Source organism: Hyaena hyaena, unplaced genomic scaffold, assembly GCF_003009895.1.
Source record: "Hyaena hyaena isolate Hyena2069 unplaced genomic scaffold, ASM300989v1 scaffold_819, whole genome shotgun sequence".
NCBI lineage: Eukaryota > Metazoa > Chordata > Mammalia > Carnivora > Hyaenidae > Hyaena > Hyaena hyaena.
In genome coordinates this window covers 4,144-22,228 of record NW_024081453.1, presented here as the reverse complement: position 1 = coordinate 22,228, position 18,085 = coordinate 4,144, and the positions used below count along the sequence as shown (strand labels likewise).

At 42.6% G+C, this 18,085-nt stretch overlaps 1 protein-coding gene across 1 annotated transcript in view; it reads left to right on the top strand.

Annotated features, from left to right (window-relative positions):
- Positions 1-9,864, top strand: part of LOC120221846 (proprotein convertase subtilisin/kexin type 5-like) — a 100,197-nt gene extending 90,333 nt beyond the window's left edge. Inside the window, exons 3-4 of the mRNA XM_039219462.1 lie at positions 544-657; positions 9,769-9,864. Coding sequence (XP_039075393.1) covers positions 544-657; positions 9,769-9,864 — 210 coding nt within the window. The remainder of the gene's footprint in view (positions 1-543; positions 658-9,768) is intronic.
- Positions 9,865-18,085: the final 8,221 nt, after the last annotated feature.

Sequence of the window (18,085 nt, the reverse complement as noted above, 5' to 3'; positions counted from 1 at the left end):
TGACCCCAAGTTTAAGGGGAAGATGAAAAAATAAGGAGCTTAAAAAATGAACACTGTCAATTTGCAAAAAAGAATTGTGAGTAAAATACACTTTCTGAAGAAGCCGGAAAGTTAGCATGTTGTCGAGAGGTGGGGATGACCTGTCATTAAAGACCAGGGTGGCTCAGTTGGTTGAGTGTCAGATTTCGGCTCAGGTCATGATCTCATGGTTCATGGGTTTGAGCCCCCGTGGGAATCTGTGCTGGCAGCTCAGAGGCTGGAGCCTCTTTTCGATTCTGTGTCTCCCTCTCTCCCAGCCCCTCCCCTGCTCCTGCTCTGTCTCTCTTTCTCTCTCAAAAATGAATAAGTATTTAAATAAACAAACAAATAAATAAAGGAGAACTAGGTTTTTAGAGAATCTGAGAGCAGGGGCTCTCGTTGGCGGCACGAAGCGTGTGACTTGACCCGAGTTGGCTCAGGATGGGAAACGCTTCAGACTGTCGCCGATGCCGCGCTAACCATGGTGGATCTTGAGCGCTCACCAAATGCCCTTCTTCTTGGCAGGTGGAGTGGATCCAACAGCAAGTGGTAAAAAGACGGACCAAGAGGGATTATGACTTCAGCCGTGCGCAGCCTACTTACTTCAACGATCCCAAGTGGCCGAGCATGTGGTATATGGTGAGGAAGCCTGGCCCGGGGCCGTGTGGTACGGGGGACTTCTGTGGGGTCTGGGGATACACGGAGGCAGTGGCCAGGGATGCTTTTGCCGTCTCAGGAGACCCACCACATGAGTTTTCTTGACAGCTTGTGATGTTTTCTGGATCTTTGTTGGAACTTAGCTCTTTGGTTCTAAGGCAAAAAAAGAAGGGAGTTTGCATTCGCAGGATTTCGGCTTGAGAGCTTACTCTGTGTAGCTTTCTGAATCTGGGCCAGGGGATAGAAAACTACACTGAGGAGCAGACAGACCCCCTCAGACCCATCAGGGATCGTGTTTGTCTCTGATACGTGTTTCCTCCACCTTGAAACCAGTCTGGGTAATGGATAATGGCTCTTGGAAATCCTTGAAATGACCCCGCTGGTAAGTGACAGATTCCTGGCTTAAGTCCTCTGATATGTGCTTGCTCACTTTAGGTAATAGTTTTTAAATGCGAGGGAAAATCATTTTTTAAACTAGGGGAAACACTGGCTGGAAAGTATGTGATTTGTAGCTAGTTCAGTGGTTCAGAGAGGGAAATTTACGTGAGTGTTGAGAAGAGCCGTGCACCTGTTCACTTGACATTGCCTCCTTTGGAAATATATTTATTTCTCAATGGGGCGCCTGGGTGGCTCAGTCAGTTAAGTACCCGACTCTTTGATTTTGGCTCAGGTCAAGATCTCACAGTTCATGGGTTGGAGTCCCGCATTGGGCTCTGCACTGACAGCACGGAGCCTGCTTGGGGGTCTCTCTCTCCCACACTCTGCCCCTCCCCTGCTCACACGCATGCACGCTCCCGTGCTCTCTTTCTCTCAAAATAAATAAATTAACTGTAAAAAAAAAAAAATATCTGTTTCCCTAGTCTTAGGGTTTTAGGTTTGTGATCACTGAGAAATCCGTGACTTAGTCTTACTCGTGAAATCCCCATGTCCCCAATTTGCTCTATAATCTACAAAGAGACCTTTACTTTGCTATTTTTTTGAAAGTCGTCATTGCTGGTTATTACAAGGGTATTTCCTTTAATCTCCTTTATTTTATTTTATTTTTTTTTGCAGTCCTGTCCCTGCTTCTCTGCAAACCCATAGCGTTTTGCGGGCTGTCTCATGCTTTCCTGCCTCCGTGCCTTTCATGCTTTCCATGCAGCTGCTCTTCCTGCCCTTTGCCATGGACTTATGTGGGGACTCACCCCTTCTTCAGGGGCCACGCCTTAGGTGACTGCTCCCAGTCCCCCTTGTCCTCATCTGTCCCCTCTTTCCTTCCTCCGCTCTCCTGGGCCCTCTGTCTCTACAGCGCATGGTACCTTTCCCTTGGCACTGGATTTCGTTGCTGTCAATATTTTAATTGTACTCTTGTTACGCTGGGATAGGGGTGGGGGTCACTTCTACCCCCCGGAAGACCTGGCCTCCTAGCACCTCGCAATGCCAGGAATTTGTGCTTATTTTGAGATGGGCGAAAGTGGCTGGCTTTTCTCCCAATTTCGTTTCTCTCCATCTCACCCAGAAGTGGAGGGTGGCAGAAGTGTTTTGGAACCCCAGAGAGAATTTTACATAGAAACTCTTTCAGGCAGAAAAGAAAAAAAAAAAAAAAAAAAAAAAGGAACCCTAACGCTAAGTTCAAAGGGAGGTTGGACTCGAAACAGCATTTGAGGGGCACCTGGTAGCTCAGTCGGTTAAGTGTCCAACTTCGGCTCAGCTCATGATCTCTGGGTTCGAGCCCCGCCTCAGGCTGTGCTGACAGCCAGCTCAGAGCCTGGACCCTGTTTCAGATTCTGTGTCTCCCTCACCTCTCTCTGACCCTGCCCTGCTCACACTGTCTTTCTCTCTCTCTCTCAGAAATAAATAAAACATTAAAAAAAATTAAAAATAAAAAAAGAAACAACATCTGAGTAGAAATCATCTGAAGGGACACAGGGACACTTGACATCTTGTTAGCTCCAGGACCAAGGAAGAGTGAGGCACCTGGGAAGGCATTAGCACCTTGGCCAGCCTGGGGACTCCAAGGCTTCAGTACCTACAGAGCAAGATCTCTTCATCCCCAAGAAGCATTGCTCTTTCTTTGGAAATTCCCTTTTCACATGAGGAGAGGTTGAGGGAAGAGCTTTTGTGTGCGCATTTAAATGTTGGTTGTGTTTGATAATTCAAAGATGTAACACTTTATGGAGCACTTACTGTGTGGCAGGCAATGTGTGAAATACTTTGTAAGGTTGTGTGAACAAATGTGTGTGTGCGCGCGCGCGCGTGTGTGTGTGTGAATATTGGCCCTGTTTTAAGAGCGAGGAATCTTCTGTGGCTCCTGAATTTAGACAGCTTGTCTCAAATCACCCAGCCTGGGGCACCTGGAGGGCTCAGTCAGTTGAGCATCTTACCTTGGCTCGGGTCGTAATCTTGTGGTCCATGGGTTTGAGCCCCACGTCCGGCTCTGTGCTGATAGCTCAGAGCCTGAAACCTGCTTTGGATTCTGTGTCTCCCTCTCTCTCTGCCCCTCCCCTGCTCGTGGTCAGTCTTTGTTTCTCTCGAAAAATAAATAAACATTAAAATCACCCAGCCTGAACGCGGTAGAGCAACGCTGTCAAACCAGGCAGGTTGATAAGAGTCTGCAGGACTGACCCCGTATCCTGACCCTACTCTTCTGCTATTTACAAGCACTAAGATGCTACTCCAGGAACCTCTATCCATAGAGAAATGACTAAAATTCAAGACAGAATGGTGGGTGCCTTGGAAGATGAACGAGTTTCAAAGCTTCCTATTAAATAGTTCCTTTTCCCTTAACAAAAGGGATGGGAAAGAGGTTACGTACCTTTATCTGTCTGGAGTAACATGACAGAATGAGAGCTAGAACTTCAGATCTGCCAGCCTCGGTGCAGACCCCCATTGCTTCACTTTCTGTACCCGTGAGTTACCTCTAACTCTCCTCAACCATAACATAAAAGTATCTGGTTCTTCTGTATGAGTTAGCTATTGCTGCATAACAAATCACAGAACTTAATTTTTCAAACAGTCAGCTCATGGGTTCTGTGGATCAGGCCTTCAGACAGGCCCCGACAGTGATGACTTTTCTTTCTGTGGTGTCTGGGACTTCAGTTGGATGACTTGGAGTCTTGGCTAGAGCTGGAAGATTCAATTGCAAGTGGCCTCGTTATTGGCCTCTTCCTGTGGTGAGGACTTCTTGAGTGTCGACTCGTGATGGTGCTGGCTTCCCCCAGGGCAGATAATCCAGGAAATCATGTCAGCAGTCGTGATGTCTTTTATCATCTAAACTCTGAAGTCACAGACCATTTCTTCTGGAGTTTTCTGTCGGTCACATGTGCCAGCTCTGGTTTCGCGTGTGAGAGGACTGTATGGTGAGCATGTACATGCTAGGAGGCGAGGATCATTTGGGAAGCTGGTTGCCACAATTAAATGAAGTACTGCATGAGAAGCCTTTAGCGCAATGCCTTTTCTGACCCTAGAAAACCCTTAATAAATCTTTACTGTTATTATTCTCTGACTTTTTAATTGCTGTGAAACAGAAATACATGCTATTTCCTTTTGTCTGTTATTTAAACCGCTGCTAGTCAAGGAAGGGGGAGGGGAATCACATGTTCAGTGCATGCTTTTCAGAGCCTTCTGGTGACACATCGGTGACCCGGTGACCCGGTTGAGGCAAGGTGCTGATTTCCTTCTTCCTCTCTCTGAACCCTGGGCCCTGCTGGAGTGTTTCTGAGGGCTGCTTGGCGAGCCTCCATAGGGTCCTGCCTTTGGCTCGTTAGCCTGGGCCCCGGCCTGTCATTCTATATTTATCACAGGAGAGTGGAGATTAAAGAATGGCGTGAAGTGTGCCTGACTGTCTCTTTTAATTAATTTAGAAGCTTTGCCCGTGTAGCTCCTCCCCTTGGAAACTGGTTGTGAAACCATTATGTCTAGCCTGGAAGCTTGGGCAGTATATCCGGGGAATTCTACATCTACAGGAGCTGGTTACGGAGATGACGGCCGTGTAATTACTCCTCTGTTGTGAAACACTGTGCTCAGGCTTCCAGGAGTGGGGAGGGTGCAATCCTCAAAACAGCACTCCCTTCTTGTTGTGTGGACAGACGTCTCCTGTACCTGCTCTTCGCTGGGCCAAGGCGGCGGGCACTGGGGATTGAGGGAAACATGATTCGCGCTTCCTAAGAAGATCAGTCAAGCAGTACGGGAATGTATAAGCACCAATGAAAGTTTGCCGGACAAAGGGTTCCTTCTAGGAGTTTCTCTGGGAGCGTGTACATACATCTAGCCTCTGCTCTTGGGTTTTAGGCTGTAATTCCCGCTTGCAGGCCTGTTTCTTCCATTGGAAGAAACTGAAAGCCCCTGAGTGGCTTTTAGAAAACCTATCCAAGGGGCGCCTGGGGGGGTTCAGTCGTCTGAGTGTCCAATTTCAGCTCAGGTCAGAATCTCACAGTTCATGAGTTGAAGCCCCGCATGGGGCTCTGTGCTTACAGCTCGGAGCCTGCAGCCTCCTTCAGATTCTGTGTCTCCCTCTCTTTCTGCCCCTCCCCACTTGGGCTCTGTCTTTCTATCTCTCTCTGAAAAATAAGTAAACAAACAATTAAAAAAATAAAAATAAAAACCTATCCAAGCTTGGGGCCCCCATTAGAGATTCTTTATGTTTTGAGGAGTGTGGCTTGAGTGGGGGGTGGGGAGGATTTTATCAGCACTCACTGGGTGATTCTAATATGCAGTCAGGACTGGACTGAGAAGTGCGCCATCGAGGTGGGAATCCTGTGTCACTCATTGCCTGAGTCCAGTAGGTAATAAATGCTCAATAAACGCTAATCAAATGAACAGTTGAGTAATCTGAAACAAAAGCAAGTCTTTGACAATCTCCATGGTAGGGAAAATAATTGCTCATGTTTGAGTGCTTACTATATGGGAAGCACGCTGCTGAACTTTCACATGTATTATTTTCATGCCAGTTTCCCTGTGACTTAGGACCTATTATTATCTTCATTTTACAGACGAGGAACTTAAAGAATAGATGGATTAAGGAACTTGTCCAAAGTCTCACTGTGTATCAGGGTCAAGCCCTGGGATTTAAACCCAGTCGCTCTGAGCCCAGAGGCTGGACTTCCAACCTTGATGCCCATGGTTCTCAAACTAGCTGGTGTCAGAATCACGCTGTAGAATTCCTGTCTACACCTCCCGCAGCCCCCAGCCAAGATCTGGGAATTTGCATTGATTTCTAATAGGATCCCAATCTGTGCTGATGTTAGGGTCCCAGGACCCTTCTGAGACCTCTTTGCTTTCCCCTCTCGCAAACGAGAGGTTTATATGAATACAGCCAGCTTCCATTTTCCCACGATCGGCTGGGGTAAGAAGGGATTTTGAAACTTAGGGGACATTTTAAACCACGCGTGATCCATTTAACTTGTTTTTCTTGATCTTCTACCTTTTGGTTACCACATTTTCTATTTGGGAAGCTGGCAGCTTTAATACAAAAGATATTTTTACTTTACTTACACTGATTGAAAATAGGCTTGGCTCGTATATTCTGTCAAGATGCTCCACAAACCGAGGTTATCTGACAGGAACGGTCACAAAGATTTGGCCAAGTTTATGGGAATTCCGTATGCTAGAAATGGTTTTCATGTACCCATCTGGTATAATGGATACACTGACCCTACTAAAGAAAATTCAGCCTGAGTCTAGAGACAGAGAAGCTGAGTAAGGTGCCTCTCAAGGGTCTGGAAAGGCCAATCGAACAAATTCAGGGGGTTAAATATTTTTTACGTTATTGTAAAATATTTCAGGTATAGAGATACTTTTAAGAATACCACAAACACCTGTCCACCCGCCCCCAGATGAAGGAATAGTACAGGATACAGTTGAAGCCCCTTGTGGGCTGTGTCCTTACAGCATCCTCCCTCCCTACAGAGTTAACACAGATGCTGAATTCGAAATGCAGGGGGGAGGCTCCTTTGTTGATAGATACCTCTCTTTGTGGGAGGGGTCTTCAGTGTGCAGGAGCTTAACGATTTTTGAAATCATCATAAAACACACATCCGTGGATGGAATTTGACACTTGGGCTATTGACGAACAGTCCCAAGAAGACCACGTGGAAATGAAAGTTGGGTGAAAACCTAAGTTTGATAGAAAAGGTTTCATTCCTTTTATTCCTTTAGTCATGTAAATCTTTTTTTTTTTTAAAAGAAATTGATGTAGCATTGTATAATATCTCTTATCTGACTGTTAAGAACTAAAAATATACTTTGAAAGAAAAAAGTACTAGTAATGATTTCGGACAAGCCCGTAGTTAATAACTTAATTTTTTTCCCCTCTTGCTGTAGAGAAGGCAAGCACAGTTGAAAAGAGAAAAGTAAAGAGGGCTTATGAAATCCTGCTATTTGATTGTCAGACGCTAGTAGTTCGTATGACTGATACTCCGAATTTGTCATCGTAGTTAGTACAGTGGAAATTTCTGTGATGCATATAGGGTGGCCTATTTAATATGCATTTTTCAGGCCAGGCTCTCATAAATGGGCTCACTTTTTTTGATGTACTACCTCAAGATTTCATGAAAGCTCTCTGGGTGGCTTTTCTGAGGGGAAAAAATTATATTTGTCGATCAGCAGAGGGAAAATTAGCTGAGTTCAACTCTGCATGCGGGGTGTATCTGCCAAAAACGATGAACTAGCTAGGATAGTAATTGTGAAAAATGATTTGAAGCCACATGGTCCTTTCTCAGCCAACTGGATGGTGGTCAGTACTCCCAGAATTTGAGACATTGCTGTTTCTGTGGTTGGCACACATTTTCCCAATGATTTATACTGTCATTTGACTCTAATAAAATCTGGTGGAGTTTGTGGCATGATTGTCCTGGCAGCTTGGAAACCATCCTTTTAAAACACCCCATTTAGCTGGTTTAATTGAAAATGCAACATGGTGCAAATCTGCAAGCATGTGGCACATCTTGAAGCAAACAGGAGGTCTTCTGGGGAAGGGCAGACTCCGGCCAAGCAACAAATGATGGCTTGGAAGGAACGAGGAGGGCCTTAGACATGATTTTGGTGTTCTAGTATTGACTTTGAACTACCTCTGTGTCCCGTAGAAAGGTGTTTTAGATCAACCGTAGCCCATGTGAAAAAATGAGAAATCTGGACTAGATACATTTTCGTAAGTTCATTCCTGCGTAACGCCCTCTAGCTCCAGATGGCAAATTCAACTGGATACTGGGGCAGAGGAGACCACACACCACTGATGGGCCTGTGTCTTAGTCTCCAGCTCAGCCCTATCCCGCGAGCTCCCCACCGTTAACGTACCATGCTTTTGTTTCATTACTGCTTCAGATTCACTATGTCTCCTGTGTTGGGGGTCCCCAAGACCACCCCAGGTTTGGTGATTCATGAGAAAGACTCACATGATTCAGCATATAGTCACACTCGGGGCTATAATTGATTGCAGTGAAAGGATACAACACAGAATCAGCAAAAAGAAATGCCACATGGAGCAAAGTCCAAAGGAAATGAAGCTTAAACATCCAAGAGACTTATGTCCGTGGAGTCATACAGAAAGCACTTAATACCTCCAGCAGTGACTCGTGACAACATGTGTGAGACGTTGCCTACCAAGGAAACTCATTAGGGACTCGGTGCTCTGGGGTTTTATTGGGGATGGTTGTATAGATACCCAGTGCCTACCGTGTACCCAAATTCCCTACTCTCGGAAGATATTTAGCATAGACTGGATTGTTCGCGTAGCGCTTAGGCACAGTGCACCATTTTGATGAAGGAATGGTAGGACTTTGCCCAACTCCAAGTTTGCAGATGTCAGCCAAGGGTATTTATGGGGGCTAAACACAAACATGGCTGGGTTGGAGTAATGGCTCCAGCTTTATTAAAATGTTGTGTTCTCGAAACAAGTTAACGCTGAGGAAAAATATAAGTGGTTCCTCCCCCCCCAAAAAAAAAATAAAAGCAAACTAAATCCCAAGTATTGTCCATATTTGTTTTACAGACTGGAAAAGCCAGCTGAGTCAGCTTGTTAGGCATTTGGTCGTTCATTCATTCATTCATTCATTCATTCATGTTTAGCAGAGATTTGCTTTTTTCCCAGCACTTAACAGTGTTTCAGACACCAAGGATGTAATAGTAAGGAAGTCGACCCCAGTGCCTTCTTTAATGAAGAGCAAGTAAGCATTTATGGGTAGAAGTTTGAGTGATTTTACTTTGCTTAATCAATTGATGGTATTCTGCTGATGGTGCCATAGCAGAAGCCTATTTGGAACTTACTTATTATCATGATGGTTCTGATGATTTCATAGGATTTCACGGTCCCCCACGATGCTTGTGATGGAAGTCAGTATGTGAGGAATATTAAATTAAGCTATAATTACCTAGTCAAAATGCTCCTAGAAGAGCCCAGTAATTGATGACCCACTTGAAAAAAAATCACTTCAGATATTATTTATTCTTGCTAGGTTCAAATTATTATAATCTTTATGAATTTCTTTGAGCAAGATGGAACTGAATCCATCTGGGTAGTTTATCTTTTCAGCTTTACTTTCAAAGACTAAAAATACGTGGGTCGTCTGGTCCTTTGGGCCCCACTCTAAGGTGGAGGAGGGTCTGTTAACAGAAACAAAGTTGTGTTTGTCCAGATTTTAGTCAAACCTTTTCTTTAATGACTAGCTCATGTTCTCTTAGAGAACAGATAGCACGGACCTCTAAACTCAATCTGTAGCTGTCTCCTTAATGTGTTGAAGACAAGTTCTTTTATCAAACGGTTCCTCTGAAATCCTCCTCATTTACTTTTCACGCTGAGTTAAGGCGAGTTCCAGTGATTAAAGCACACTCCTGGCTCACGTTACCATCTCTCTGCCAGTAAGTAGGATTTCCTCTGTACGCACTCACGAAATGTCGATCGAAAATGAGGAGAGGGTCAGTTGCTGAGGCTTCCGCTGAAATTTTCCAAATTCACGGAACAGAGTTGGCTCACTCTACGAGATGATGATGCCTTCAAATGTCCTGTGTTGAGAATTCAAAGCTACAATTATCTGAGGCATCTGGAATGCTATTTTTCCTTGATTCTGGTTAGCAGTGAACTTGGCTGGAAGTGAGTAGAGTCAAAGAAATCATTTTTAGCATTGCAGTGATGGGAAGAATCAAAACACCCAAGCTGCCTGGGGAAGAGGAAGTCCTAACCGTCTTCAAATAGAACGCACATGCACATCAATGTGATTTTTCCAGTTTCTCAAGTGTAAAAAAATCCTTGGTATACTCGCTCAGCCCAGAGATGGGATTCGAGGCTAGCAGTGGATAATCCGATATGCAAATAATACACGCTGAGAGGCTTTCTGCCCAACAGAGGAAGCCAAATTATGGTGAGAGAAGTAGACTGAAACTAGAAATGCAGAAAGAGGATTTGATTACTTAATTGCATAGGTCAGAATCCAAATTGGGTTATACTGTGAAGACGCTCTTCGTGATGGAAGAGGATTAGGACAAAGTAAAGATTGCATTCGTTTGATTATTCTTTGCTTGACTAAGAAGACAAAAGACTTCTTTCTTTATGCTAAGGCAGAAAAAAAAAGCATGGGTGGTGTCTATTCAAATATTTAGTACAAGATTTACAGAATAGTCTTAAAGACTACTTGGAAGTTTTGGGTTTTTTTTCCTTTGGTCTGTCTTTTTTCATTTCATGTTGAGTCGAATCTGGACCCTTTTAAAAACCTATTGGGATGGGAGTTCTGATTCCTCCAGACTAAATTAGCATGTCTGACATAAAGAAAATTACGCCCAGGTAGCATAGGACTGTGTTCTTTTAATGATCCCTTTGCATGGTTTCCTCAAACCTAGTTAAATTGATGTTTTAAAGCTTGATGTTTGGGTGTGTTACCTAGTGATAGAGAAACCATTTTGAGTTTTCAGTGAACTAAAAGAAATTCACTGGGACTCTCAGCAGCAGTAAGTTAAGCATAGCGGGACTACGTAAATTTGTTTTCAGATCATTCCTGTCCCGCTGAAATGTTTTATTGGCCTGTTCTCATTTTTCTTCCACGCCTGTGCTCTGAATCCCAGGCCCCCTGCTTCACATCCATGCATGCTACACACACAAGCACACGGAAACCGACGCTGTGCATGTTTTTGCAATTAGTACCCTGAATCAGGTGGTCTTTAAGATACGGAAAAAAGAGTTGACAGACCACCACATGGGAATGGGTCTGAAAAATAACTTAATGTAAGCCCTCAGCTCATGTTTAGTACCCACTTTGTATATTTTTACTAATCAGCAGTGTGCTCTCCTCAGCCCTTTCTTGCCGTAATGAACAATTCAGTTCAAAAACGCTTCCTCGTACTTGATCAGAAGCTTATGTCCCTGTCACTTTACGCACTCCTAAATTCCAGGTCTAAACTCCAAGTTGAGGACCACACCTGATCGCTATTTCTCCAGCTTTCGCTGCAAACATTACACACACTTCTTTGGAAATGAAAGCAAAAGCAGAGAGAATAGTGCAATGAACACCACATCTTCCTCTCTGGCTTCAGTAATGATCATCTCAAGGTCAAGCTTCATTCGTTTATTGCCCCCTCTACTTGATTATCTTAAAGCAGTTTACACACTTCACTTTATCCCATCCCTAAATATTACACTATGTATCTCTTTAGGATAAGAACCATTTTTCCCCCACAATAAAATCATAATATAATTATCCCTTGTAAAAAATGAATGATAATGTCTTTATATTTTCAGCTGCCCAGTTTTCAGATTTTCCCTGTTGTCTCCTGATATTTTTTTCTTTGTAATTGTTAGGCCCTTTGGTTACTGGTGAGGGTTTGCAAAATAGTCGTCATCTCTTCCCGTGAATCCTTCTTCATTCATTGTCTGGAATGCTTTAATAAAGAGGGACTTTTCATCAATTATTTGGTACAACGAGATACATAGGCTACCATTCTTGCATTTTATTAGAGGTTACTTTCCTCACATTCACCGAAAGCTATTAGGGAGGTTTTTTTTTTTAAGTTTCATTACAAAATTAGGGGTTTACATAGATTTGATGTGTTTTATTTCATTGGCATTGTTGCTCAAGGTACCCCATCTTTGGTCAGTGAGAGCCCATTCATACTGGCTCCGAGGTCCTTTTGACATGACCCTAATATTCTTTTTTTAATCTTTTGGCGGTATGTCAGGCTGTTCCATATTCTTCTTGGATATTTCTTGTTCCAGACACAGAATCAAGCCATTTCTCCAAAGACCCCTTGTTCCTCGTTTTTGTAAAAGAAAAAAAAAATTGATAGAGACCCCCAGTACAAGTGCTAAGATTCTCACCATTACTGGATTAGTCTTTTGGCCTTTTTAGTTAGCAGAGTTACAAATGTGCATTTTTATGTGTGTTACCATGAGTTTATACAGATGTGTCCAACTTGAAAGCAGTTCTACAGCTTACGTATCCTCCTCAGTCTTATATCTGTATCTTTTCTCATGCGGAGAATTCTGTTCTCAGCGACACCAACCAAAGTCCCCACTGCTTTACGTCAGTTCTTCTATCGTAATTGTTTTTTTTTTTTATTGACATGTTTTAGTTTATTTCATATTTGGCACTGTCATTGGAAGGATAGAAAAATATCACAAAGACCTGCGTTTCTTTAGCTTGTACGGACAATGGATGGAGAGGGGCAAAATTATCTGTTCTAACAACCTGATGCCTGGAAATTAATACTCTATTTTGAAGGGGTGAAATGAACTTCACTAGGTCTATGCGCAATAGCATATAATTATTTCCCCTAATGTGCCTTCTTTAAAAAGAGTATATTAAACTTGCCATTCTTTATTAGTTTGAAAGATAAAGTAAAACAGGACTTAGAAAACATTTCTAATTGTAGAAGTTTGTCCAGGGAAATGAAAGATTAAAGAGATCCGTAGTGATCAGACCTGAATCCGTCTGGACAAGTAAAAGGGAATGTGCAATGAACAAATCATTTAAACTGGTTGTATACACTAATGAGCATTGAATTAATTCTATCCTCTCAGGACTGAGAACTAGGAGCGACTACAGATTGCTCAATAAAGGCATTAATTCAATGTGTAAGAGAAGGGAAAATGAAGAAAAGCAGCAAGGAAAATAATTCCCCCAGAAAAAAGTAAATTGGTAATGATTTTATTCATTCAACATTTATTAAGTCTCTTCTATGTATCAGACATAATTCAGCCTGCTGCACATACAAATATGAAAAGCTTGTGTGCTCCACTCAGTAGCTAGGTCATGGGCACGTTGGGAAATCACTAACTTTCTCCACTACTAGTATAGTACAGGCATGCACACAAATACCGTGGAGCCCTGCAAGTACATTTAAACTTTTTGATATTAAGTTAAAATCTTTTATTTGATTGCCTGGACCTCAAATTTCTAATGTGGAAATTAAGTGATGGTACATGGTACAATTTCTTTTTCAGGCAAATGAATGATTTCCACAGTCGTTAATTAACCAAGGTTACTTCCGATGAAACTCTACTTCTAAGGATTGCTGATAGATAGCTCCAAAGTCAAGTGGTTTGGGACCTACTGGCTTGAACAAACGTAAAATGTTTCTTTACTGCAGGACTTCTCAGCACCTTGAGTATTCTAATCTGCTTTGTGAATTGATAACAGAGGGATAAAACTATAAATAACTAGTTGTTTATTTGCCCAAGGGAAAATAATATATGTATATGTGTATATATGTATTTTTTAATGTAGGCTACTTGCCCAGCACAGAGCCCAACTGCAGGGCTTGAACTCCTCACCCTGAGATCAAGACCTGAGCTGAGATCCAGAGTTGGACACTCAACTGACACCCCAGCCAGATGCCCCAAGAAAATATATCTTTAATGAAATGTTTGAGTTGGGATTGAGTTGTAAGTTATCAGAAAAGTCCGTCCAAACTGGGGGAAGGAAAAGTAAACGAAGAGAGGGAGTTGACTGGCTCATTAACTGTAGCCTGGCACACCTCTGTCGATCCAGGAAGTACAGCAGCTCTCTAGGACCCAGTTCTTCCCCCCCACTCAGCGCAGCTCTGATCTCTCCAACTGTCGGCTTCTGTCTCCGCCAAGCTTTACACTCATAGCTACAAGACAGCCGTCAGTAACTTCTAGTTCAAATTGGATGGCAACAAGAAGAGCCTTTGCTTGGTGGAAATTCTGAGAAAAGTCCTAGGGACTACACGCCTTCTCGTCCATCACTCCTCCTCTCCTTCCGTATTCTGTTCATGTTTTCTGACCAGTGGCCTTGTCTGCCTCCTTGGACATCTTTGGGGCAAAGTGACTTAGAAGGAGCGCGGAGACTGAATAGCAAGAGTAGCAGAAATGTGAGGCTCTGGGAAGGAGGTCTCTCCGCCCTGACAGAAATCTGGGGGCATGGGTGGCCACCCTTGTCAGGCACGTCCCATGGGCAAGTGAAGGCAACTGTTGACGCAAAGCCTTCACCAGACAGCTGTAATGAAGAGACAACTGCCTCCGCGAAGGCCCCGTGACGGAGGGCAGTGGGTGGTCTGGGGGGGCCACTGGCATGGTTTCCTCTGGGCTCCTGGTGCTCCCAGACGCCAGCTGCCTCTCTCTGGATCAACCTGAAGTCTGTCATCGTGGCATGGACTCTTTGCTTTGTGCCCTTTGGGACTTAACTGTTTGATACGTTAAAAAAAAAATCATGAATTGTGTCTGTAGTATTTTCTCCCCACTGGTTCATTTTGATATTTTTGAAAATCCACAGATAAGTCGAAAGACTTGTAGGAATGCGTACATTTCATTCACTTGAGTTTACCAAAAGTTAGTATTTTCTCTCTCTTTACACATGCGCACACACACATACACATTTTTCTGAATTTTGAAAGTTGCAGACATTGTAAAAACATACCCCTTAATATGTCAGGATGCCTCTGCTAAGACTACTTTCCCATATAAGCAAAATGTCATTCTCAATTCTAGGAAAGTGATCTTATCCAGTTTACTATCTTCAGATCTCCCCAGTGGCCACAAAAAATTTTTTTGTGGATCTATTCCTTTTGATCATCATGCAGAATCCTATGTTGCCTTTATTCAATCCATCTCTTTATTTCCCTTAATCTGGAAGATTCCCTCTACCTTCACTGGGCTTGAGGACTGGTCTTTCGTATTGATGGTTTGGATGAGTCTGGGTTGGTGGTTGTGGAATAAATCACACCTGGCATTTGTCTGATGGCTTTTTTTTCAGGACTGTAGGAAGGATTAAACATTTTTGGTACGAAAACAACCCAGGTGAGATGATACCTTTTTTGGTGCTTCATGTCATAAGGTTAGAGTCCTGTTTTTGGTGTTAAATTTATTTACTCAGTTGGTTTAGATGTCTGCTAGGTTCCTCCACTGTAAAGGTGTATTTTTTCTTTTTAATTCATCAAATTTGAGAGGGAAGATTTTGAGACTTGAGAAGATTCCATTGCTTGTCAACCTCCCCCCAAGATTTTAGCATCTGTTGAGGATTCCTCCCTAAGTTGATCATTAGATCAGGGGTTTCAAGGTGAGGCTTTTCTAATTCTCTAATCCCTTCACTACTCTTCCTTTTTAATATTCTTATGAGCTCATGGATTCTTTTTAAATGTAGAGATTCATTGCTGGAATTATTTCTGTTAGGTTCTTGTCCTGAGTTTGGTGAGTGGGTGACTTTCAAGTTTGACTCCTGTATCCTTTTGAGAAGTCCTCAGTCTGTTTCTTCAGTGCCCCCTATTTTATGGTCCGACAAAATGTTCACATTGTATGTTCTCTACCTCAGACCTAGAAATAGTCATTTCTCCACGTAGATGATTTCTCTGGTTGAGGAATCATATATTTTTTTAAGTTCATTTATTTATTTATGGGGGGGAGGAGGGAGAGAAAGCGAGCATGGCAGGGGGAGAAGTAGAGAGAGAGAATCCCAAGCAGACTCCACACTGTCAGCTGTCTCTCGAGAGCCCAACACAGGGCTCAGACTCACGAACTGTGAGATCATGATCTGAGCCAAAATGAAGAGTCGGATGTTCAACAGACAAAGCCACCCAGGTGCCCCAGGGAATGCTATTTTAAAGTCAAGGTTTAGTACTAAGAGTGTCCTAGGCTGTTTTTCTCCCCTCCCCTCCCCTTCCTCTGTTCTGTTCACTGAAATAGCTTTTCCTCAGTAAAGATGGGAGGCCATTGCCCATTTTGAATTTTTTTTTTGTAATTTTTTAAAATTTACTTTTGAGAAACAGAGTGAGCACAGGAGGGGGAGGAGCAGAGAGAGAGAGAGAGAGACAGGGAGATACACAATCTGAACCAGGCTCTAGGCTCTGAGCTGTCAGTACAGAGCCTGATGTGGGTCTCTGACTCATAAACCATGAGATCATGACCTGAGCTAAAGTCAGATGCTTAACTGACTGAGCCACCCAGGCGCCCCAGTGAGGAATGATATTTTAAAGTCAAGGTTTTGGTAGTAAGAGTGTCCTTCATTCTAGGCCCTTTTTTGTGACAGAGCCTAGAGATCTGGATCATGCGTTGGCAGTTGATGGTGTTGCCCCAATTTAATCCACTAGTACAGGTTCTTCCTCTTCTTAACCCATTTCATATTCCTCTCCCCTCCCTCCCACAGTGAAAATCATGGTTTTTTATCAATACTAATAAACTTACTGCTGGATGCACAAAATAGTATTGGAATGACTTTACCGATACCACTTCCAACAACAGACTTCAGTAAAATTCAAGATTTCTTTCTGTTCATTAGAATAACCACCCCCCTGCCGTACTACAATCAGGCTACTTGCTTGAACAAATACTTTTTCCCTCTATGATTATATCATTAATTTGATATCTGGTTAAGTGAATTTGTTTCTGTTTGGTTCAGTTTGGGAGCACTCACCCCCATCCTTGTATATTCATTTTATTAATTTGTTTTCTTTCAGAATATGTAAACATATAGTTCAAAGTAAAATGCATAGGATACTATCCATGAATTTTCTTCTTCCTTTTTTTTATTCACTTAATATACCCTGGAAATCACTCCATATTAGTTCATAGAGATTTCTTCTTCTTCTTTCTTCTTTCTTCTTTCCTCTTCCTTCTTCTTCTTCTCAGCTCTGTTGAAGGAGAGTTACCATAATTTATTTAACTAAACATCGATGAATGCAATTAGGTTGTTTGCAGTATTTTGTTTTTTCCAATAACTCATACTTGATAACCTTGTGCATATATTTCTCAGTGTTGTTGGAGCTTTTTTTTTTCCTTAGAGGAAATACCTAGTTGTGGGATTGTTCAGTCAAAAGGCAGAAGGAAATGTTAAGAGTTTGCCTAACCTTCTCAGTGGGAGGCTGGAATCGTTTATATTCCCCTCAATCTCTCCTCACCTTACTGTGTTGTGAGTTGTGAATTTGGGCTAGTTTGGGAGGTGGGAAGTGGTATTTCTGTGCATGTCATCTGAATCTAGGATTACAATGCCTGCTGTCATAGCATTTTCTTTACCCTTATCCTTTATTCTTGGAATACTCTGTCCTAGAAGTCGGATTCTGCCTTATGAGCCAATTTTAATACATTTTTCTTTTAGCAGAGACTTTTAAGCTCATTGGCATTTATAAAAATGACCAAAAGCCTCAATTCTATCATGCTGTTTTAAATATGTATATATATGCATACCATTTGTATTGTGTTGCTTTCACTGTGCTTCCTTGTGGGGTTTGTTTTTTGCTTTTTAAAAATAATTTGGGAGCACCCAAGTGGCTCAGTTGGTTAAGCCTCTGACTTCGGCTCAGGTCATGATCTCGCAGTTCATGAGTTCGAGGCCGGCATTGGGCTCTACACTGGTGGTGGAGACCCTACTTGGGATTCTCTCTCTGCCCATCCCCACTTGGGTGTGCTCTCACTCTCTCTCTCTCTGTCTCTCTCTCTCTTAATAAATAAACTTAAATAAACTAAAATAATTTCATTTGGCTTTTGGGAAGGTTTCTATTTTTATTTTAGTGATTATTACAAAGAGCATTTATAGGGGTGCCTGGGTGGCTCAGTCACTTGAGCATCCAACTTCGGCTCAGGTCATGATCTCACGGTTTATGGGTTCGAGCCCCGCATCGGGCTCTGTGCTGACAGCCAGCTCAGAGCCTGGAGCCTGTTTCAGATTCTGTGTCTCCCTCTCTCTCTGACCCTCCCCTACTCACGCTGCTTCTCTCTCTCTTAGAAACAAATAAATAAATAAAACCTTAAAAAAATTTTTTTTAAAATAACATTTATAGTCTCTCAGTTCTTTTTTCCTCTCTTAGGCTTCTATATTTGGTTTGTCAGCTTTAAATATTCTTCAACTCTTACCTGTCCAACTAACTAATCATTAGTTTATCCTGTCTTACCATTTCTAATTTTTTAATCATCTATTTTAAGTTCATTTTTCCTGCTTTGTCAGAACACGTAACATGTGCTTACTTTTCTTCCATCCTTTTCCTACATTTGCTCTTAATC